This window comes from Trachypithecus francoisi, unplaced genomic scaffold (assembly GCF_009764315.1).
Source record: "Trachypithecus francoisi isolate TF-2019V2 unplaced genomic scaffold, Tfra_2.0 Lachesis_group0, whole genome shotgun sequence".
NCBI classification, from domain to species: domain Eukaryota; kingdom Metazoa; phylum Chordata; class Mammalia; order Primates; family Cercopithecidae; genus Trachypithecus; species Trachypithecus francoisi.
In genome coordinates, this window is record NW_022681453.1 from 26016467 (window position 1) to 26040584 (window position 24118).

Below are 24118 nucleotides of genomic sequence, written 5' to 3' on the forward strand. Positions count from 1 at the left end.
AAAATTTAGCATCTTACAGTGGATGCTGGTCAGTTTTATGCTTTTATATCTTTTGTTGTCAGTAGCAACCTTTTTTTATATACATGTGACTTTATAATTACTCGGGTTTTACTTATGTTTAATTTTTCTTCAATAGGCTTTAATAGATGAAGATAGACTCTTATCACGGTTAGAAGTTATGGGAAACCAATTACAGGCATGCTCCAAAGTAGGTATTCATCTCAAATGTGTAAAATGAAATGCATAGTTTTTTATGTAACATCATTTCTTTGACTATCATTTTGAGCATATGCTAAAAACTTTATACATTTCCACAATTCTTTTAAATCTTTTGTCATGAGAAATTTCAGACATCCATGTAAATAAAAATAATTATGTAATGAATACCCACGTAGAAGTCTGTCTTTTTTCTGTTAACAGTTAATATTTCTTGAAAAAACTAGGGCGTTTGTCCTCTAGAATTTCCCTCAGTCTGCATTGTTATTTAAACATTTTTTAGCTCCCCTTCCCACTCCATAAATTAGTAGTTCCATCTAGAGATTTGATCTGATTTAGGTTCAATTTTTCTTTTTGTCAACAACCCTTTATGGATGGTATTGTGTTCTTCCACCAAGGAACAACATAATGTCTAGTTGTCTTTCTTTTTGAGATTTTATCGATCACTAATGATCCCAGCCTAGTCCATTATTTCATTAAGGTTACAAAAATAAGGCCGAGCTCAGTGGCTCACTCCTGTAATCCCAGCACTTTGGGAGGCTGAGGCAGGCAGATCACCTGAGCTCAAGAGTTCAAGACCAGCCTGACCAACATGGAGAAATCCCGTCACTACTAAAACAAAATTAGCTGGGCATGGTGGCACATGCCTGTAATCCCAGCTACTCGGGAGGCTGAGGCAGGAGAATCCCTTGAACCTGGGAGGCAGAGGTTGCAATGAGCCGAGACTGTGCCATTGCACTGTAGCCTGAGCAACAAGAGTGAAACTCTGTCTCAACAACAGCAACCACCACAAAAAAAGTTACAAAAATAGTGAGGTAATTCTGTTATTCCTTCACTCATTTAGCTGGGTTACTTCTGTAAAGAGAAGTTTCCTTCCAGACACAGTGGCTCATGCCTGTAATCCCAGCACTTTGGGAGGCTGACGCAGGCAGATCACTTGAGGTCAGGCGTACAAAACCAGCATGGCCAACATGGCGAAACCCCATCTCTACTAAAAATACAAAAGTTAGCTGGACATGGTGGTATGTACCTGTAATCCCAGCTTCTCGAGAGGCTGAGACAGGAGAATTGCTTAAACCTTGAGGGGTAGAGGTTGCAGTGAGCCAAGATCGCCTCTGAACTCCAGCCTGGGCAACAGAGCGAGACTGTCTCAAAAAAAAAAAAAAAAAAAAAGGCGGGGGCAGTTTGAGACCAGTATGGGCAACATGGCAAAACCCAGTCTCTACCAAAAATTAAAGATTTGCTTAGCATGGTGGTACATACCTGTAGTCCTAGCTACTTGGGAGGCTTAGGTGGAAGGATCACTTGAGCCCAGAAGTTTGTGATTACAGTGAGTTATGTTCGCAGAACTGCACTCCAGCCTTGGTGACAAAGAGAGACCCTGTCTCTAAAAAAAGAAAAAAACAGTGGCCATTGTTTTTTGTAACTCTGGCATCAAAAACCAAATACCAAATGTTCTCATTTATAAGTAGAAGGTAAGCTATAGTTATGCAAAGGCATACAGAGTGGTATGATGGACATTGGAGACTCAGAAGTTGGGAAAGTGAGAGGGGAGTGAGGGATGAAAAACTCCCTATTGAATACAATATACACTACTCAGGTGATGAGTGCATTAAAATCCCAGACAACAACACTACATAATTTATCCATGTAACCAAAAACCGCATGTATCCCTAAAGCTATTGGAATAAAAAAATTTAAATAACCCTGAGGTATGTTTTCTGTGGGGAAAGCAAGATAAGTGATTTTCTCCCCCTATTTATTAGATTTCAGAATAATGAATTGGTTCTTTTTCATCTACCAAAGACTGGCCATGAAGTGTTTTCTCCCTTCACTTAGATTTAAACACATTTGATGTATTTAAATCTGGTGCAGTTGTTTTTCTTATTTTAGAGACAGAGTCTTGCTATGTTGCCCAGGCTAGTCTTGAACTCCTGAGCTCATGCAATCCTCCCATCTCGGCCTCCCAAAGTGCTGGGATTACAGGCGTGAGCCACTGCGGCCAGCCTATTTTTCTTATTGATGCTCGAATTATCCCATCTTTGGTCTGTGTAAATGTCTTTCAGATTGATAGCTTCATGCTGTCATTTCAGACAAGATGTTTCAAGCTCATTTTATACATTTCCTGCCCCAGACATGAAGTCTGCTTTTCCTCCATGGTACACTTATTCTTTTTGTTTTAACCATTGTTTTAAAATGCTTGGTGCCTTTGAAGGTAATTGATTATTTTTGCCTACAAATGTAAATATGGGGACTTGCAGAAAATATGACAAATATAAGAGTAATTAATTTTGTGTATTTTAGAGAAATTCTTAATTGCCTATAACTTTTTTTTCTATAAGAAGTAGAAATTAATATGTTTATGAAGGCATAATTTACTTATGCAACTTTTAAATTCATCTTTAGTTAATACAGGGCCAGCATCATTTGTGTTTGGAGGTACCTTAATATACAATTTAAAGTATATCATAATGTGTTAATTTTTCTCAAACAATAAATGCTTTAAAAAAATAACTTGTCTATAATTATAAATATATTTTATTCTAGAATCAAACAGAAGATAGTTTACGAAAGGAACTTATAGCATTACAAGAGGATAAACATAACTATGAGACAACAGCCAAAGAGTCCCTGAGGCGGGTTCTTCAGGAGAAAATTGAAGTGGTTAGAAAACTTTCAGAAGTTGAGGTATTTCAACTTAAAAAAAATACTAAATAATATTATGAGTGTTTAAAAAAATCTCAAGCATTCCAGGATGCTTTAAACATGAGTATTATTATATAGTTAGGAAATATTTTCTGTCTGTCAGGTGGGATGGAACAGTTATGCTGCTTTCATTGACAGGAATTCTCCACATAACCATGTGAGTTTTGGTACTTATGCTCCCTAGTCAATGGCTGAGGAAATAAAAACGTAACCAGGAAATCTTACTGTTTGCATTCTGCTTAGGATTCACCCTCCAGACAGCAGACCATGATATGTGCTGGGGAACTGATTTCCTGTCACTTGGTTTTGCTTTGCTTCTATTTGAGGGTGGTCAGTGTAAGGCCAAGAGACTACACTTCTTGTTCTTTTTTAATTCACTCTCTAGAGAGAAAAACTAACTGTGTCGCATATTTAGGAAGTTCGAAGGTGAAATCATCCCCAAGGTCCTTTCTAGGTCTTTAAGGAACAATGAAAATGCAGTTTTTATTTGGGGGCAAAAACTCTTAATTCATAATATAGATCATTTCTTTGAACCAATGCAAAATTACCACATACATAATGTATTACTAGCATTAGTTAAAATGCTCATCAGAAATTAAATGGTAAACATACCTTTCCTTACTACAGGTATAGTTTGTATTGCTACCTCATCCCATAGTGCCTGATTTACTGTTGTGTGATTAATTTGATATATAAAGAAAGAAAATTACTGTCTTTTAATTTTTTATTAAATTGCTGGATGTTATTAAACTTGCTTTCAAGGATTGATAGGCTTAAAATATTTTCACAGCTAAAAGTCACACCCATTGGCCTTTCAAAAATGTAATTATATAATGGCAGCATCCTTTTCCTGCCCCTACTCTCCCTCTAGTTTTCTTTTTTGTTATTGTTGTTAATTCTTAGTTACGTTTTCTGTTTTAGTATATACCTGAAGTAAATTGAAATTCTTTAACTCAGCTTTATAAAGTCCAGGGCAGATGTTGATTTAGAATAGTCCATAGAATTATACTTTTTATAGATTTAATTTAGAAGGAATTCTAAATAACAAATATACACTTATTCTAATTAAATTGCCTGTAAACTTGAATCGCAGCGAAGTCTGAGTAATACTGAAGATGAATGTACCCATCTGAAAGAAATGAATGAAAGGACTCAGGAAGAATTAAGAGAATTAGCCAATAAATATAATGGAGCAGTTAATGAGATTAAAGATTTATCTGATAAATTAAAGGTATGTATTTACTCTGCCTGAAAGTATGTTAAGCTAATAATCCCTAACATACTGGATAGCTTAAGGTTTTAGGTATTGCTTTAGCTGGGCATGGTGGTGGTCGCCTGTAATCCCAGCTTCTCGGGAGGCTGAAGTAGAATTGCTTGAACACAGGAGACGGAGGTTGCAGCGAGCCAAGATCACGTCACTGCACTCCAGCCTGGGCCACAGAGCGATACTGCATTTCAAAGGAAAAATAAACAAACAAAAAACAGTTTGGGCTGGGTGCAGTGGCTCATGCCTGTAATCCCAGCACTTTGGGAGGCCGAGGCGGGCAGATCACGAGGTCAAGAGATCGAGACCATCCTGGCCAACATAGTGAAACCCTGTGTCTACTAAAAATGCAAAAATTAGCTGGGCGCGCGCCTGTAGTCCCAGCTCCTTGGGAGTCTAAGGCAGGAGAATCACTTGAACCCGGGAAGCAGAGGTTGCAGTGAGCCGAGATTGCGCCACTGCACTCCAGCCTGGCAACAGAGCAAGACTTCGTCTCACACACACACACACACACACACACACACACACACACACAAGTTTGAAAACCGTTGGTATAGATAGATATTTTGAATTGATTTGCATAGTCTCCTTGAATGTGTTAAATTATGCTGAAAGTATGAAAGCAGGATGTAGGTGGTACTACATATTAAATAAGAGTTCTATGAAAGATTGTAGGTATTGCTGAATAGTTATTGATGCAAAAATTTGATAACAGTTGAAATTTATAGTGAAAAGAAGGTGTCTGTATTCCATTTAGCCCAACCTCCATTACTATAGATAATTGAAAGCCTGTAAATGCTGACATAGTTCCTCTGGATGAATATGTAGTCAGTGCTTCACAATAGACATTTTTAAAATATATAACAGGAAGTAGATGAGAATTGGCAAAACCTATGATATTCAGATGTTTTAAAACCTAAAACTGCTTATCATTAGGCCATCTAAAAGGCAGAGCCCAGCTATTTAGTGCTGTGCTGGAACAAGCCCAGAGAGAATCTGGGAATGATCTCTTCCCTTTTAGCTTTCAGGGATGCTGTTAACTCTGCTTTAGATGCCATTCCCTTTATCCATGAGACATTTAGAATAAGGACAGATCAGATCATAGGGTAATGATAGAATAATGTGTAGTTGGTCCTTTAGAATCTTATAACTGAGGAAAAAAAAAATCTTATAACTGTTTGTGAAGATCTATCTTGATTTAATTCAGACCATGGATTGAGTGCCTAGAAGATATGTGTTTGTTAGAGAAGACCAGAGCATACCTCCTTCTGTTAACCTATGATAGTTTTCAAGGTTGGTCTTGTTAAAAGGAGATTGTTGTAGTCCATTTGTGTTGCCATAAAGGAATAGCTGAGACTGGGTAATTTATAAAGATAAAAGGTTTATTTGGGTCACAGTTCTGCAGGTTGAAGCTTCAGGCTGCTTCCACTCATGGCAGAAGGCAAAGTGGAGCTGGCACATGTGCCATGGTGAGAGAGGAAGCAAGAGAGTCTGCGAGAGGTGCCAGACTCTTTTTTAACAACCAGCTCTCATGGGGCTAATAGAGTGAGAATTCACTCATTACCATGAGGACAGCACCAAGCCATTCATGAGGGATCTGCTCCCATAACCCAGACACCTCTCATTAGACCCCATCTCCAACATTGAGGATCAAATTTCAACATTGAGGCTTGGGGGAGGAACATCCAAACTATAGGCAGAGGTCTTTTTGAATAATGATTGTACTGTCATCTCTTTACTAAACAATTTTGTTTAAAATTTCAGAATGTTAACATTATAAACTTAAAAACTGAAATAATAATAATTTTGGGGAAAAATCTTACTTCCCTCTTTAAAAATATGATTTTTTTTTTTCCACATTGACCCTTTACCTCTGTGTGTACTGAGCCTACTTGCTTCCTCCAAGTTTCTCTCTCCTGGCTATTATGGAGGAGTAACCCAATGCAAATAATTTTTTGACGTCAAGCCTTTGTCTTTATCATCTTTACTGGTTTAGAAATGTCAGGTTAGCCGGGCACAGTGGCTCATGCCTATAATCCTAGCACTTTGGGAGGCCAAGGTGGGCAGATCACCTGAGGTCAGGAGTTCGAGACCAGCCTCATCAACATGGAGAAACCCGGTTTCTACTACAAATACAAAATTAGCTGGGTGTGATGGTGCATGCCTGTAATCCCAGCTACTTGGGAGGCTGAAGAATGAGAATCACTTGAACCCAGGAGGCGGAAGTTGCCTGGGCAACAAGAGTGAAACTCCGTCTCAAAAAAAAGAAAGAAAGAAATGTCAGGTTTACAGATAATGTTCTGTAATATTGAACACTTTTCTTAGAAGTTTAAGTGAGTAAAGGCATTCCTGGCTTAGGGCTCTTAAAACAAAGTTAGTTTTGTTGAATAACTGAATTTTCTTATTTCTCTAGGTAGCAGAGGGAAAACAAGAGGAAATCCAACAGAAAGGACAGGCTGAGAAAAAAGAATTACAACATAAAATAGATGAAATGGAAGAAAAAGAACAGGAGCTCCAGGCAAAAATAGAAGCTTTGCAAGCTGATAATGATTTCACCAATGAAAGGCTAACAGCTTTACAAGGTAAGTTAGCTAATCCAGAAATCGATTTTTTTTTTCTTTTTATCTGTGAAATATCTTTTTTTTTTTTTTTTGTACTTATATTTACAGTACGGTTAGAACATCTTCAGGAGAAAGCTCTTAAAGAATGCAGCAGCTTAGGTAGGTGTCATCCAAATTTCTTACTTAAACCTGAATTTTATCCTTAAACTTTTGACCTTGTTTACTGTCTCACATTGAGTATTTTAAGGGATGTTTTATGTATTAGTTATAAAGTATCTATACTTTTAGGAAATTTTCTTTAAAAATATGCTTGATTGCCACCAGTGGGCACCATTGTTTTCCTTGAGATGAGTGAAATTTCTGCATCTGAGATCTTCTACCCAGGGGTATTTAAATAAGAAAAGTACATGAACAGCAGGATCCCTTTTCTTTTAAGGTTCATTGGAAGGCCACTAAGCAGTTGTAGTCTTTTCTCAGAATTAATAGAAAGTGGCAAATTGAACTGTTCTAGTAAAAATAAATTTAACGTGTTCTATACAATCTTAATCTTAGGAATACAGAATGCCATGGTTACACTTGAGACCACATTTAAAGTAATACTTTCTTTGATCAGGCAATGATATACTGTCTTAATCCTAGGGATACAAGTTGATGACTTCTTACCTAAAATAAATGGGAGCACAGAAAAAGGTAGTGTAAAAAACTTAAATATATATATATATATTATGATACCATTTTAGTCTTTAAGCAGGATAAAGAGTTCAGGGTTTTAAGTGTTTGGAATGAAAAGCATGCTCTCATGGATCATTGAACCCCATCATTTAAAAATCAAGCTTTCCTTTATTTCGTAAGCGTTGATGCTGTGATCAATTCTTAGATATCCCTTGTTATATGGAAATTTCAATTACTCCAATAAGAAAATGATAAAGTTCAACTTTAGCAATATATAATATAGCTCTTTTTCCCCACTCTGTTTTTCAAAGAGCTGTACTACCATTTTGTTTCATCAAGTTCTGCTTCCAGGGATACTTGACCCCCATTTAAAACGTTCGAGTTTATTTAACAGCTTATTGAGTCCTTGGACATGTCATAGAAAATACTTTGTTTATCCCATCTGTTTCATTGATCAGAGAGAACAGGGTCAGTTTGTTCTGCCATCAGAAAAATCTTTTATTAGTTATTGGTTCTGTGACCCTTCTTTCTGAACAGCATGGGTTCTCTCTTGCCAAAAACATATAACCACTATTGGTTTTCCCGTCACTACATGGGGTACTTTTTACCCAGTGGCCTCTATTATCCTTCAATCTTGAAGATCCCTAGTCATCCTCCTTCTCTCCCCTTCCATCTAACATTAATTGAGCACCAACTGTGTGCCAGACCCTGCGCTAGGTGCTTGGAGTACGGTAGAAATAAAACTCTTTTCTGTGTTTACCAATCTATGTGCCTTTCATCTCAGTTTTCTACAGAAGTTAGTGGAAGATATCAGAGTTGATACACAGAACTTATTAAATATTTTTTCCTTAGCCAGACATTGTGGTGTGCACCTGTAGTCCCAACTACCCAGGAGGCTGAGGTGAGAGGGTCAGCTGAGCCCAGGAGGTTGAGGCTGCCATGAGCCATAATTGTGCCACTGCACTCCAGCCTGGGTGACAGAGTGAGACCCTGTCTTTTTTTTTTGAAAAGAAAGAAAGAAAAGAAAAGAAAAAATATTTTTTCCATGTATCAGGGGATATCATAATAGTTCTTGGGCAGCAATCAAACTGGTAGAGTTAGGAGGTGGGTTTTTTGGTTCTGCTTTGGTTTGGTTTTGTTTGGTCAGTTTTTAATCAAGAACTGGCAGTATAGGCTCAGGTAACTGGGTATATGTTAGCTGCAAGGTCGAAACTTTATATTGCATATGTAATGAATTTTGAAACTCTCAAGAAAAATGTTCATTAATCATTGCAGTTTGACTATGCTATGTATGTTTTATAAAATGCATGGACTTTTTAAAATTCCAATTTGATTGAATTTAAATTTGAGAATTTTTAAAGGTGTGGTTTATATTCATTGGGATTAAGCAGATTGCTTGAGCTCAGGAGTTTCAGACCAGCCTGGGCATCATGGTGAAATTTTGTCTCTACAAAAAATACAAAAATTAGCTATGCATGGTGGCCACACGCCTGTAATCCCAGCTACTCAGGAGGCTGAGGTGGGAGGATCACTTGCGCCCAGTAGGTCGAGGCTGCAGTGAGCTGAGATCACGCCACTGCAGGCAATGGGAGTGAGACCCTGTCTCAAAAAAACAAAATCATGTCTGGCACAGTGGCTTACACCTGTACTCCCAGCACTTTAGGAGGCCAAGGTGGGTGGATCACTTGAGGTCAGGAGTTCAAGACCACCAAGGTCTGGACAACTTGGTGAAACCCTGTCTCTACAAAAAATACAAAAATTAGCTGGGTATGGTGGCATGCTACTGTAATCCCAGCTACTCAGGAGGTTGAGGCAGGAGAATTGCCTGAACCTGGGAGGCAGAAGTTGCAATGAGCCCAGATTGTGCTACTGCACTCCAACCTGGGCAACAGAGTGAGACTCCTGTCTCAAAAAGAAAAAGAAAAAAGCAGTCAATCAATCATCACCCTCTTATATATATTAATAATGTTAGTATTAACCCAAGCTGGGAAACTGCTATTCATTCCTTCAATTAAGAGAATCATTTATGTACATGGAGCCATCTTTATACTATTTAGAGTTGTCAGATTACTGCTTCATTTTTTTCCAGTTGCAATTGATTCAGATGAAAATAATAGTAGACTGCTTTCATATTGTATTAATATAATTGTTAAAGACTCCTTGATTTTAAGAATAAATATTTTAGATACTTAAAGGTAACTCCTTGCTATAATTATTTTTTCCTTATTTGTGTGCTTGCTTTTTTGGTGGTGATATACTGAGTGGTATGATAGTGACTAATAGAATATTTTAAAAGAAACCAAATGATAAATTTCTGGATATACACCAAAACTTAGGTAAGAGTGGACTTTGGAATAAGATGGCGCTTAATTCCATTCTGAATCACTTGTAATATAATAACGAACCAATTATCAAGTATCCCAATATTACCAATGTCCATACCCATATTATATAATTTTAACTAAATTACTTTTTAAATAATAGAGAGCCAAGTATAGTTGTAAGAGAATATTTTTAAATATCTGAAAATGTTAAAATTAATAATACTTTCAGTGAATCCCATTTTAAAAATTAAATATAATGTAGCTACTAAAAGCACAGGGTTTGTACTGTAAATTTTTTGTGTGTCTTATCTAATAAGCATAATCTGAATATATCTTAGAGAGTAAAGGACAGTGTTGTCCGAAATAAACATAAGGCTGGGTGTGGTGGATCACACCTATAATCCCAGCACTTTGGGAGGCCAAGGTGGAAGGATTGCTTGTGTCCAGGAGTTCAAGGCCAGCTTGAGCAACATAGTGAGACCTCATCTCTATAAAAAATTAAAAATTAACTGGGCATAGTGGTGTGCACCTGAGACCCAGCTCCTCAGGAGGCTAGATGGGAGAATCACTTAATCCTGGGAGGTCAAGGCTGCAGTGAGTCGTGATCACACCACTGTACTCAGCCTGGGTGACAGAGTGAGACCTGTCAAAAAAATAAAAAATAAACATAATGAGAGCCACATACATAATTTTAAATGTTCTGCTGGGCAAAGTAGCTTGCTCCTGTAATCCCAGCGAGGGAGGATTGTTTGAGCCCAAAAGCTCGAAAACTGCCTGGGCAATATAGTGAGACCCCATCTCTAAAAAGATTAACTTGCTTTTTTTTTTTTTTTAATTAGTGAGGTGTGGTATCATGTGCCTGTAATCCCAGCACTTTGGGAGGCCAAGCAGGGAAGACTACTTGAGGCCATTAGTTTGAGACCAGCCTGGGCAACATAGTGAGACCTCTGTCTCTACACAAAATTTAAAAATTAGCCAAGTGTGGTCATACACACCTGTAGTCCTAGATAGTTGGGAGGCTGAGGAGGGAGGATCCCTTGAGCCCAGAAATTCAAGGTTGCAATGAACTATGATTGTGTCACTGTACTCCAGCCTGGACAATACAGTAAGACCCTGTCTTTTAATTTAAAAAAATTCTGGTGGCCACATTGTATTAGTCAGGGTTCTCTAGAGGGACAGAACTAATGGAATATATATATTATATATATAAAGGGGAGTTTATTAAGTATTAACTGACATGATCACAAGGTCCTACATAGGCCATCTTCAAGCTGAGCAGCAAGGAGAGCCAGTCCAAGTTCCAAAACTGAAGAACTTAGAGTCTGATGTTCGAGGACAGGAAGCATCCAGCCAGAAGAAAGATGTAGGCTGGGAGGCTAGGCCAGTCTCTCTTTTCACATTTTTCTGCCTGCTTATATTCTAGCCCCACTGGCAGCTGATTAGATTGTGCTCACCCAGATTAAGGGTAGGTCTGCCTTTCCCAGCCCACTGACTCAAATGTTAATCTCCTTTGGCAACACCCTCACAGATATACCCAGGATTAATACTTTGTATCCTTCAATCCATTCAAGTTGACACTCAGTATTAACCATCACACACGTTAAAAATATAAAAAGCTGGGTGCAGTGGTACATGCCTGTTGTCCCAGTTACTTGGGAAGCTAAGGTGGGAGGACCCCTTAAGGCCATGAGTTTGAGGTTATAGTGCACTACAGTCATACCTGTGAATAACTACTGCACTTGATCACAGACAGCATAGCAAGATCCCATCTTTATAATATATATATATAAACAAAACAAATTCTAATGATATATTTTGCCTATAGCATCTAAAATATTATTTCAATGTTAATAAATATTAAAATGATTAATAAATTATTAATGAAATATTTCATGTTACAATTTTCTTACTAATTCATTGAAATCATTGTACATTTGTTTTATGCTTAGGACATCTCAGTTAGAGCCAGCCACTTATGAAGGGTTCAGTAACTACAGTAGCTAATGGCTATTGTATTGGATAGCATAGGTATATCAATAAAAATCCATAGGAAACTCATATATATAAAAAAATGTATTTTAAGTAGAGTGGTTTTGTATCTTTTTATATTAATCTTGGATTTTATCTAAACCAGTTTAGTAAATATTTTAATGTAGAGTTCAGATAAAAGTGTGATTGTTAGCTTTGTAAGTAATAGTGGTATGTCCCTCTTTAACAAATGTCATCTTAAGTCCTTTGATATTAGTCTGAAATATGTTTCAAATATGTTTTGTAAAGTCCTTTAGCTAAGTTAAAATTTTGTTTCCAATGAGTTTATATATATAACATGATGATATAGTTTGAGTTTTGAAAGTGTTACCGTATCTAAAATAGGATTTATGAAAAACAACTTTTTATCTTGGCAATTACTGTTATACTGAGGGCTCCTGTTTTGCTTTTTCTGGCTCCAGTTGTCAAATTCTTATTTATTAGATTTTTTTTTTTATTTCAAATTTATGTTGCAGTTAGTATTTTTTTCTTTTTGAGGCTATATTGTATCTCTATATAGTATTCTAGGTATGTAATGCATTGGTCTCTCCAAAGCACAAGTTTTATCAACCTTTTCCCTACATGTTTTTGTCTTACACTGATTGTGATGATAGATGGGAGGCTCTACACACCTTGTAACTTACTAAAGCATAATGATAGATTTTAGTATAGAATTAGAGAAGATAGCTAACAGGAAGGATGTAAAGAGAGATAAAGCATGATCGGAGTAGGTGGTGTCTGCCTGTCATGCAAAGTTGAGACGATCGAGGAGTAACGTGGCTTGAGGTGGAGGAGAGGGGAAGGAGGCTTTTATAGGGAGAGTGGTGCCAACTCGTGTCCCCTTTGACAGATTCTAATGCTTTCACACTTTCCAAGTAGTCATTATGTCAGAATATGTTTTTAACACTTTAACTTCCAAAATCAATTTGGTAGTTTTGAAAGATATAAATACTCATTAAAGGACATTATCCAGATTCAGAAGTAACTCTTTAAATCACAATAAAGATTATTGTAAGGAGTGGAACTTTTATTTAACCGCTATGTTAGGTTTTTATTGTCTCCATCCATTTTTTTAAAAGAAAAATAAATTCTGTTTGACTTGAGCAAAACCATTTACCAAGCTCTTACTTTGAAATGAATAGGCACTGATTTTGATCATTTGGGCAGAGATAAACAATTTAATGTTTTAATACTGTATGAGGTACAGATTAAGTGACTCAAAGGGGAAGACTATGAAATGAATATGTAAAACCTAAAACATTACATCAGTTTCTTAAAAATTTTATGGTATTACTTTATGATATTCTAAAAGTATTTACCTTTTGCCTCTTAACTAAGATGAATAGCTTTGAAGAGGGAGTATTATAGAACAATCACTTGAAAATTAATTTAATAATGACAAATAAATTATTTAAGGGTACTTGTTGAGCTCTAGTGGACAAAAGATAGAAGAACCTTTAAAGTGGAAGAACCATTTTAAAACAATATATTTATGTGATTTTCTTGACCTCTTTGGATAAAAACTACACCTTTAAAAGCTAACCATTCAGTGTACAAATTAATAATAATTTTCAGTCATTTAACTCCAAAATATGTCTGCTTTAGTATCAAAATATATTGAACCTTTATTAGTCTTACTTAGTACCATGTTAATACATTTCTGTTTTCCTACCTTTGCTGTTGGTTTTCAAAGACAGCAACAAACTATATCCTTAAAGGTGTTTCTTTCTTTATTAGAGCACTTGCTTTCAAAGAGTGGCGGGGACTGCACTTTTATCCATCAATTCATAGAATGCCAGAGTGAGTACAGAGTATTTTTCACCTTGATTTTAATGAAGTCAGGGGCTAAAACTGAAAAGTGAGAGGTAAAATGAGGATCTCAATGTGTTTGTTATAGCAGAAGTGTTTAAAGGGCCATCAGCAAAACTTTTCATACTATTTCTCTCTTTTGAGAAAAATCTTTCTGTTGCATTTGCCTTCACAGATGGAGCTGAGCATTTCATATTGGCCACCATAAAAAAGAGGGAAACTTTCAAGCTTATTAATTTTGAGGTTCTTAAATAAATTTCTTAGAGTAAATAAAGCCAGAAAAATAATTATTTAGTTTGGGCACTCCATTCTGAAGATGGCCCTCAGAGTAGCAGGAGCTTTTTAGAGAGGTAGTAGCGGTAGATTGTCCTACAATCTGACCTCAACTACCTACCCGTGGGAAGTTGTAAAAGGCTATCTTTAAGAATATTTGGCCGGGCGCGGTGGCTCAAGCCTGTAATCCCAGCACTTTGGGGAGGCCGAGACGGGCGGATCACGAGGTCAGGAGATCGAGACCATCCTGGCTAACACTGTGAAACCCCGTCTCTACTAAAAATACAAAAAACTAGCCGGGCAACGTGGCGGGCGCCTATAGTCCCAGCTACTCGGGAGGCTGAGGCAGGAGAATGGCGTGAACCCGGAAGGCGGAGCTTGCAGTGAGCTGAGATCCGGCCACTGCACTCCAGCCCGGCGACAGAGCGAGACTCCGTCTCAAAAAAAAAAAAAAAAAAAAAAAAAAAAAAAAAAAAAAAAAAAAAAAAAAGAATATTTTAAAGAGGCCAGGCATGGTGGCGTGCGCCTATAATCGCAGTTGCGTGGGAGGCTGAGGTGGTGGAATCGCTTGAACCTGGTAGGCTGAGGTTGCAGTGAGCCGAGATTGCACCGTTGTGCTCCAGGCTGGGCAACAGAGCAAGACTCTGTCTCAAAAAATATATATATTTTAAAGATAGATAGGCTTGACTGGGCACGGTGGCTCACACCTGTAGTCCTAGCACTTTGGGGAGGCCGAGGTGGGTGGATCACCTGAGGTCAGGAGTTTGAGACCAGCCTGACCAACATGGTGAAGCACCGTCTCTACTAAAAATACAAAAATTAGCTGGGTGTGGTGGCAGGTGCCTATAATGCCAGCTTCTTGGGAGGCTGAGGCAGGAGAATTGCTTGAACCCAGGAGGTAGAGGTGGCAGTGAGCTGAAGACAAACAGACAAAATGATAAATTGGCTTTTGAAGTGATTTAGACCTCGCTGAATTCTGAACAAAGATATCATGAATTCCTTTTTACTTGAAAGTCACAAAAGCTGCTTAAATCTATAACAATTGCAAGGTTGTGATATTTTCTTGGTTTTGCTAAGTAAAGGTCATCATGTATGGTAAAGATTTGTTGATAATGTCTATGGTTTTTTCCATCAAGCAAATACTTTCTCAGGCATTCTTCTCATTCTGCTCTCCTTTCTTGGAAATGTGGTTTCCCAAGGTTTTATGCTCATAATTTCATTGTGTGGATATTCATGCATATGTGCCCCCCGCTACCCTGCCCCGCTACCTCAGGAGCACTTGGGGGTTCTAAGGGTCATACTTGATAATTAAAACACAAAAATTCAACACATCAAATGTTACACTCCTTGGAGATCCTTCAAGGAAACTGAGAATTTCATTTAATAGTTTTCGCAGAGCTTCTGTTTTTGCAGTTTTGATACTATAATATTAAGTATAAGTTGAATATTTACTTTGAGGCAATTTATTTAATAAATGTGACATATTTCTTTGTCCTTTTAAAACAATATTTGGCCTAGCATGGTGGCTCACGCCTGTAATCCCAGCACTTTGGGAGGCCAAGGTAGGCGGATCACCTGAGGTCAGGAGTTTGAGATGAGCCTAGCTAACATGGTGAAACCCTATCTCTACTAATAATACAAAAATTATCGGCCGGGCGCGGTGGCTCAAGCCTGTAATCCCAGCACTTTGGGAGGCCGAGGCGGGCGGATCACGAGGTCAGGAGATCGAGACCATCCTGGCTAACACGGTGAAACCCCGTCTCGGCCGGGCGCAGTGGCTCAAGCCTGTAATCCCAGCACTTTGGGAGGCCGAGATGGGCGGATCACGAGGTCAGGAGATCGAGACCATCCTGACTAACACGGTGAAACCCCGTCTCTACTAAAAAATACAAAAAAAAAAAAAAAAAAAAAAAAACCCCGTCTCTACTAAAAAATGCAAAAAACTAGCCGGGCGAGGTGGCGGGCACCTGTAGTCCCAGCTACTCGGGAGGCTGAGGCAGGAGAATGGCGTGAACCGGGAGGCGGAGCTTGCCGTGAGCTGAGATCCGGCCACTGCACTCCAGCCCGGGCCACAGAGCGAGACTCCGTCTCAAAAAAAAAAAAAAAAAATTAGCCAGGGGTGGTGGCACATGCCTGTAATTCCAGCTACTCGGGAGGCTGAGGCACGAGAATTGCTTGAATCTGAGAGGCAGAGGTTGCAGTGAGCCAAGATTGCACCACTGCACTCCAGCCTGGGCGACAGAGTGAGACTCTATCTCCAAAAAAATTAAAAAGTAAATAAATAAATAAATAAATAAAACAATATTTATAAAGCAAAGATTAGTACATCTTTTTGTTACCTTCTAATTACTAAATCTCATTTTTATGGGAAATTGGCAACGGGACCTGGGGCAAAATAGTTGGTGTCCACTGATGTCGACTAAAAGAATATATAATCTAAAATGCAAATCTTTAGGCCAGGTGCTGTGGCTCACGTCTGTAATTCAGCTCTTTCATGGGCCTAGGCAGTAGGATCCCTTGAGGCCAGGAGATCAAGACCAGCTTGGGCAGCATAGTGAGATCCTGTCCCTACAGAAAACTTTAAAAAATTATTCAGCAGAGGCTGGGAGCCTGTGGCTCATGCCTGTAATCCCAGCACTTTGGGAGGCTGAGGTGGGCTGATCACTTGAGATCAGGAGTTTGAGACCAACCTGGCCAACATGACGAAACCCCATCTCTACTAAAAATACGCAAAATTAGCCAGGTGTGGTGATGCATGCCTGTAATCCCAGCTACTCAGGAGGCTGAAGCAGGAGAATTGCTTGAACCTGGGAGATGGAGGTTGCAGTGAGCCAGGATCACACCACTGCACTGCAGCCTGGGCAGCAGAGCGAGACTCTGTCTCAACAACAGCAACAACAAAAAAATTATCCAGGAATGATGGCACATGCATGTAGCCCTAGCTACTCAAGAAGCTAAGGTGGGAGGACCCCTTGAGCCCAGGAGCTCAAGACTCCAGTGAGCTATGGTTGTGCCACTGCACTCTAACCAGGCAACAGAGCAAATCCCTGTCTCTAAAAAATAAAATAAAATACAAAATCTTTAGAAGAAGGATTTTTATTTTGAACTTTTAAGATTTATATTTTGAACCCTAAGAAATGAGAGCAGGTAATTATCAAAAGAATGTTTACTAAGTACAATTTGCAAAAATCTTTGTTTTATTTTGTTATTATTACTGGCTTACTTTAAACAAAACAAGTTTTTGCCAGTAGTCCCAAGCTACTCAGGACGCTGAGGTGGGAAGATCACTTGAGCCTAAGGCAACATACTGAGACTCTGTCTCTTTGGGGGAAAAAAAAAAAAAAGCTGGGTGAAGTGGCTCATGACTGTAATCCCAACACTTTGGGAGGCCGAGGCGGGTGGATCACTTGAGGTCAGGAGTTCAAGACTAGCCTGACCAACATGATGAAACCCCATCTCTACTAAAAATACAAAATTAGCCAGGCGTGGTGGTGGGCGCTTGTAGTCTTGGCTACTTAGGAGGCTGAGGCAGGAGAACCACTTGAACCTGGGAGGTAGAGGTTGCAGTGAGCCGAGATTGTGCCGTTGCATTCCAGCCTGGGCAACAAGAGCAAAACTCTGTCTCAAAAAAAAAAAAAAAAAAAAGGAAAGGAAAAGAAAGAAAAACTTTTTGCTTTTTAATGTCTATTTTATTATTGAACATTTCACTTAAAATAGTATAAAATACTTAGCTGTATTTGTAACACAGAATAAAATTTGCTTTAAATATACAAAAGGCGTTTGGAAATTTTTGTTGCATCATAGTTTTGGGGGAAAATGGACCAGATAAACATGCAGAGATAGCACAGAATTTATATAAATTACACCAAATCCCTTCAATGGGAATGTTAAAAAGTTATTAAAATGATGTTTATGAGGACTGTGTAATAGCATGAGAAAATACTAAATAGGTAGTACCTACATACAAGAAAAAAATCAAAATATAAAATCCCATTTTTGTGTACAAAGGGTGAACCAAAGAACAGTGAAAACACCAGGCACAGTGGCTCATGCCTGTAATCTCAGTACTTCGGGAGGCCAAGGTGGGAGGATTGCTTGAGCCCAGGAATTTGCAGCCAGCCTGGGCAACATAGTGAGACCCCATCTCTACAAAAAATTAGCTGGCCATGGTGATAACATGCCTGTGTCCCACCTACTCAGGAGTTTGAAGCAGGAGGATCGCTTAAACCCATGAGGTCGAGGCTGCAGTGAACTGTGATCACACCATTGCACTCCAGCCTGGACTACAGAGCAAGACCTGTCTCAAAAAACAAAAACAACAACAAAACTAAAGAAAATAAGTATTCCCAGACATCTGAATCCTTTGGGTCCCTGAGTGCAAACAGAGAAAGTTTGGGCTATAAGTTCAGGTAGCTAAGGAGAGGCCTACTATTGAAATCTGTTTGGTTTCTGAGTTTCAGGTAACAAGTAGTAAGAATTTGGTTATTGGTGATTCCAGAGGTATTTCAGAACTTTCCAAATCTGTTCGTTCCCTTAAATTTGGGTAACCAGAGTTGGGAAAGTGAGGGTTGACTCTGGTTTGACTTGTCGTCAGAAGGGACATTTTATCATTTTACCACATGCTGCCATTGTAAAAATTGTTGTGTTTAATAAGTATTCTTAATATCATAAGCAAGACAAATTCAGCAAATCTCTTAAGTAAATTTATGCTCAAGCACTTTTAAAACAATTTTGGATTACATATTAACAAGCGCACACAAGGCTTTTTGCCATTATTTTCATTGATAGGTATCTTGAAATGCTTTATAATTTTGAATATGAAGTAAATATTTGTGTGCAGTGCTGCTTCATATTTCTTGTTTCCAGTCTTTTAAAAAGCAAATGTTAAATACCTAGCCTTCTTCGTTTATTAGTGCTTCTATAGTATAATTCACCTTGTGTTTTAAAAATTGGAAAGCAAATCGTTTATTTCCATAAGGTTTTTCATGTCTGTCTTTAATATGATGACAGATTTTTCAGTTTATGTGTATGAATCTATAAGAGAACAATTTGGTTGTTGGCTCTTTCCATTTACAAGTTGTAGAAAATAAATGAGTTGGAACACATTTAAATTTGTTTTCCTTTTATGGTAAAACAGACTTTTTAAAGAAAAACTTCTCTTTTCTGAGAAAAACTAAATTCCAGACAAAGAAATTGGACTTTGAACAGAGATTTAAATAATGTTTTGCATAAGTCTCCAGAACTGTAAAGTAAATATTCTCTATTAAAAGATCTTTACCACATATAAGCTAGAATTAGGAAGTCACTCCAGTAAAACTTGCTAAAAAAAAGCCTCAGCTCCTCTTCAGGGGTTCAGATATGAGCTTGGTTTAGGCAAAACTCCACATTTAGTGTTCTCTGCAAATTTTAGTTCCTTAAAATTTACCATATAAACTTAATGGATACATTGAAACTTTTTGTGTTCTGCTAAAGATGCTTTCCAAATTAAGAAGTATTGTATCTCTGAATCTGTTTCATACATATCCATGGACTCTGTCACTTGATTAACTTGTATGCTTAGTGGAAAGATGAAGGGTGAAAGGACATGGAGAACTGCCATCACTTGGTGGGCATAGAGTGAGAGACAGCCTTCCCTGGACTGCTGCCTGCCCCTTTGATTTCTTTTGCTACTGTCTGTTCTAATGGGGAGACAGGCATCACTGCCGAATGCCAGAGAAATTTTCCTGAGGTCTACTTTGTAGAGACAAACTGTCCCAATGGCATCTCTCTCTTAATGATAGAGTTAATCAGTGCCCTAAAGTAAACCTCGTGTCTTTGTATTCTTTTTTTTTTAACATCTGAGATCTGAGAATGTATTCTTAATCTGTGTTTATTATTATTGTGAGACTTAACTTTTTGATATTATTAGTTTAATTAATATTTCATGTCTTACTGGTTTTTTCCTGATTTTCAGAAAAATCTCTCTCTCTCTGCCTCTCACCCCCGTAACTAGGAAAAATTATAGTCACTATCTGTATATGCTTTTCTCATTCCCTCCTTTTTTTAGGGCTTTGCTCTCAGAAATTGCCTTATTTGGAGTAATACATTGAATTGATGTTGCTTGTGTGACTGAATGTTTATTTTTCATCACTGTGAGGTCAACCTCTCTGAATAGTCTCAGTATTCTGATTACATATTCTACTTGAAACAGATTTTTAGATTTTCATTTTGTAAACTTTTATTTCTCTAAGCCAAAGCAGTTTATGGCAAATAATAGAAAACATGTATTGTGTTTCCCTGCTCATAATAGGTTACATCCCTGTAACAGGAAAACTCTGAGTGTCAGCTAGGTGCTGCTAATTTTATTTTTTTATTCTCAGAGTAGTTTATTCAGTCTCACATGTATTGGAGAGTTGTTTGTACTGATCATTTCCCTTGTCAGCCCACTTTCGAACATATCTACCAGATTTTCTCCCATTGCAACTGCCCAGGTGACAATCTTAAGTACATACCAATGGTGTTTTGGTATGTGTACTGTTGCTTTTTTAAAAAGATCTATTTCCATATTCTTGAAATTGGCCCCTTTCACTTTATTTTCAGTCTATCCTTGAATTCTAAATCCTTTTTCCTCTCTCCTTTTCCTTCCTTTTTTTTCTTTTCTTTTCTTTTTTTTTTTTGAAACAGAGTCTTGCTCCATTGCCCAGGCTGGAGTGTAATGGCGTGATCTCAGCTCACTGCAACCTCCACCTCCTGGGTTCAGGCAGTTCTCCTGCTGCAGCCTCCCAAGTAGTTGGGATTACAGGCACCCGCTACCAAACCTGGCTAATTTTTTTTTTTTCTCTTTTTTTGTAAAGATGGGGTTTTACCATGTTGGCCAGGCTGGTCTCAAACTCCTGACCTCAGGTGATCCACCCGCCTTAGCCTCCCAAAGGGCTGGGATTACAGGTGTGAGCCACCATATCCAGCCTTCTTCTTAAATTTGAGGACAAATAGCTTCTGGAACTGTTTTTATGAAAAGGCACCACATCTTCTATAGCAAGAGTTACTTTAACTGATTAAATTTTGCTGCAGAAATAACTAACCTTATGGAAGTCTGTATTATTAAAATTGGGAACCTCACAGGGCCTCTCCTGTGAGGTTCTATGTCTCTATTTCTGTTTTGTTAATTATTTCAGAAGGGAAATAATTTTCTGGTTTGAATGCCGATTATAATAATTTGTGTCATGATATTCTAATCTCAGTTTCTTCGTCATATTTGCCCTTGGTGATCTTTTAGGTAGCGTTAGCTCATTTCTATTTATGATGTTTAGAATTCAACGAGAGGGATCTTTATGTGAATTCTGATGCACTCTCTCACTGGCAGTATGATTGTGGGCAATACTGGGCAAATTGACCTCTTTAAACCTTGATTTCTTCATTGATAAAGTGGGATGGTAGTATCTGTCTCATCGAATTATGAAAAGTAATTGAGATCGTATTTACTAAGTGCTCTAAGTAATGCATGACACACTGAAATGTACATTAGTTAACAGGCAGAAAACATGTTGGAGAGGTGTAGAAGCTGTGCATAATTACCAGTATGCATGCTATTTAAAAAATTTGGTGTCAGGCACATTTTTTTGATGTCCTAGTCATAACATTTTCTTAATGAAACCCAATTTTGAGACTTAGAAATATTTTCCAGGTTGGCAGTTACAGCAGCAGATTGTCTGGTTCTTTTATATTCACTCCCTCCTCTCTTCCAGTCAGTTTGTTTCAGATCCCTAGGAATCTGACATCAGTATCAGATAGTCTGTGCTATTTGGGTTTATCTTCTGCTTTAGTGTTTCAATTAGTTGTAGCTGTCAAGTAAGGAAAATGGCTCTTTAGCTTTAAGGACTCAATCCATTCTTGGCACAGCTGTCTCAAACTTCTGGGATCAAGTGATCCTCCCAATTTGACCTTTCAAAGCATTGGGATTACAGGCATAAGCCACCATGTTCAGCCTCCTTTGAACTTCTTTTGAATCTATTGTTTGCATTGTTTCTCGTTTTTTATTTTATGCCACATAGTAATATGGTTAGTATATAATTTATTTCTGTCAACCAAGAAGTAAATTTGGTTCTCTCTGTTCAGTCTTTGACAAGATTTGAGAGTCTTCTGACTAAACTAAATGCTTAGATGATGGTACTTAAATGTCAAACATATTATACTCTCAGTTCTACTCCTTGGTAGGTTCCCTACAGAGATGCCTATGTATCACGTACAAATTCAAGAATGTTCATAGCAGCATTATTCACATTAGATCCAAACTGGAAACAGCCAAAAAGACCCTCAGTAGTTAAATGGATAAATACACTGGGGCATATTGGGTGGGAAAAAAGCCTGACACAAAAGAATATATACTATTTAGTATTCCATTTATATAAAGTTCAAAATCACTAAAATCATATTATTTGGTCATGTGTATTTGTGTAGTGTGACTGTAAAGAAATATAAGAAATTAAGTACCATGAAAGTCAGGATAGGCTGGGCTCAGTGGTTCACACCTGTAACCCCAGCACTTTAGGAGGCCGAGGTGGGTGGAACACGAGGTCAGGAGTTTGAGACCAGCTTGGCCAACATAGTGAAACCCCATCTCTACTAAAAATACAAAAGATTAGCTGGGCATGGTGGCGGGTGGCAGGCGCCTGTAATCCCAGCTACATGGGAGGCTGAGGCAGGAGGCTTGCTTGAACCCGGGAGGTGGAGGTTGCAGTGAGCTGAGATCACACCACTGTACTCCAGCCAGGGAGACAGTGCGAGACTGTCTCAAAAAAAAAGAAAAAAAAAAAACCAAAAAAACAAAACACAGAATAGTAGTTACCTTTATGGGAGAGGAAAGGGATTTTATTGGAGGGGAGGGCTTCCTCCCTGTGGGGAGGGCTTTAGGGGTTGGTAGGATGGTTCTATCCCTGACTTGGGCTACAGTCACATAGATATTTGCTTTATGAAAATGTATTAACCTATACCTTTGTATTTTATGTTCCTTTTTGTATATCTGTTTTTGTTTGTTTTTTTGTTTTGTTTTGTTCTTGAGACTGAGTCTTACTCTGTTGCCCAGGCTGGAGTGCAGTGGCACAATCTCAGCTCACTGCAACATCCACCTCCCAGGTTCAAGCGATTCTCCTGTCTCAGCCTCCTGAGTAGCTGGGATTGCAGTTGCATACCACCATGCCCAGCTAACTTGTATTTTTAGTAGAGACGGGGTTTCACCATGTTGGCCAGGTTGATCTCGAACTCCTGACCTCAGGTGATACGCCCTCCTCAGCTTCCCAAAGTGCTGGGATTACAGGCATGAGCCACCACACTCAGCCTTGTATGTCATTTTTTATAATAAATATGGTTTAAAAATAGTGGAAAATGAATAATCACCTCTCTAGAAAATCCCTCAAAAAAGAGAGTTTTAAGGCCATGTGCAGTGTCTTATACCTGTAGTCCTAGTACTTTGAGAAGCCAAGGTGGGAGGATCGCTTGAGTTCAGGAGTTCGAGACCAGCCTGGCCAACACAGTGAGACTGTGTCTCTACAAAAATAAAAATAAAAATAAATTAGCTGGGCATAGTGGCACGTGCTGGTAGTCATACCTGCCCGGGAGGCTGAGGTGGGAGGATCGCTTGAGCCCTGGAGCGTGAGGCTGCAGTAAGCCATAATTGCACCACTGCACTCCAGTCTGGGCAACAGAGTGAGTCCTTATGTCAGAAATTTAAAAAAAAAGAGTTTTAGGGCTGGACTCAGTGGCTCAAGCCTGTAATCCCAGCACTTTGGGAGGCCGAGGCAGGCAGATAACAAGGTCAAGAGGTTGAGACCAGCCTGACCAACATCATGAAACCCCATGTCTACTAAAAATATGAAAATTAGCCGGGTGTGGTGGCGTGCGCCTGTAATCCCAGCTACTCAGGAGGCTGAGACAGGAGAACTTCTTGAACCCAGGAGACTGATGTTGCAGTGAGCTGAGATCATGCCACTGTATTCCAGCCTGGGTGACAGAGCAAGACTCCATCTCAAAGAAAAAAAGAGTTTTAAAAAAAGAGAAAAGCCTTCTACTGTGTCTCTGTTTCAGTTGTACCAAGTTAGATAGGTCTTTCAAGACCTGCAGTTATCATGACAGGAAAGCTCTTTCTTGAGTCTCTGAAGGGGTAAAGTCAGAGGCAGAGATCTCTGATATCACCTCTATTGTATGTATTACACTTGTGACTCCCAAAGCATTGAGGTCTCTACACCAAGTTGGAGACTCAGTGGTTACAGACTGTTTTAAACTAGATTATT

General features: G+C 38.5%; 1 protein-coding gene across 34 annotated transcripts in view; it reads left to right on the forward strand.

Annotated features, from left to right (window-relative positions):
- The window catches only part of SLMAP (sarcolemma associated protein), a 183733-nt gene that overhangs the window by 109226 nt on the left and 50389 nt on the right, over nt 1-24118 (forward strand). For 7 of the 34 annotated variants that reach the window (XM_033210222.1, XM_033210220.1, XM_033210241.1 and 4 more), the window contains 7 exons: nt 137-208; nt 2764-2904; nt 4016-4153; nt 6600-6768; nt 6856-6906; nt 7387-7437; nt 13509-13571. In XM_033210222.1, the coding sequence (XP_033066113.1) occupies nt 137-208; nt 2764-2904; nt 4016-4153; nt 6600-6768; nt 6856-6906; nt 7387-7437; nt 13509-13571 (685 nt within the window). The remainder of the gene's footprint in view (nt 1-136; nt 209-2763; nt 2905-4015; nt 4154-6599; nt 6769-6855; nt 6907-7386; nt 7438-13508; nt 13572-24118) is intronic. The other 27 variants (XM_033210238.1, XM_033210236.1, XM_033210251.1 and 24 more) reach the window with 7 other exon arrangements.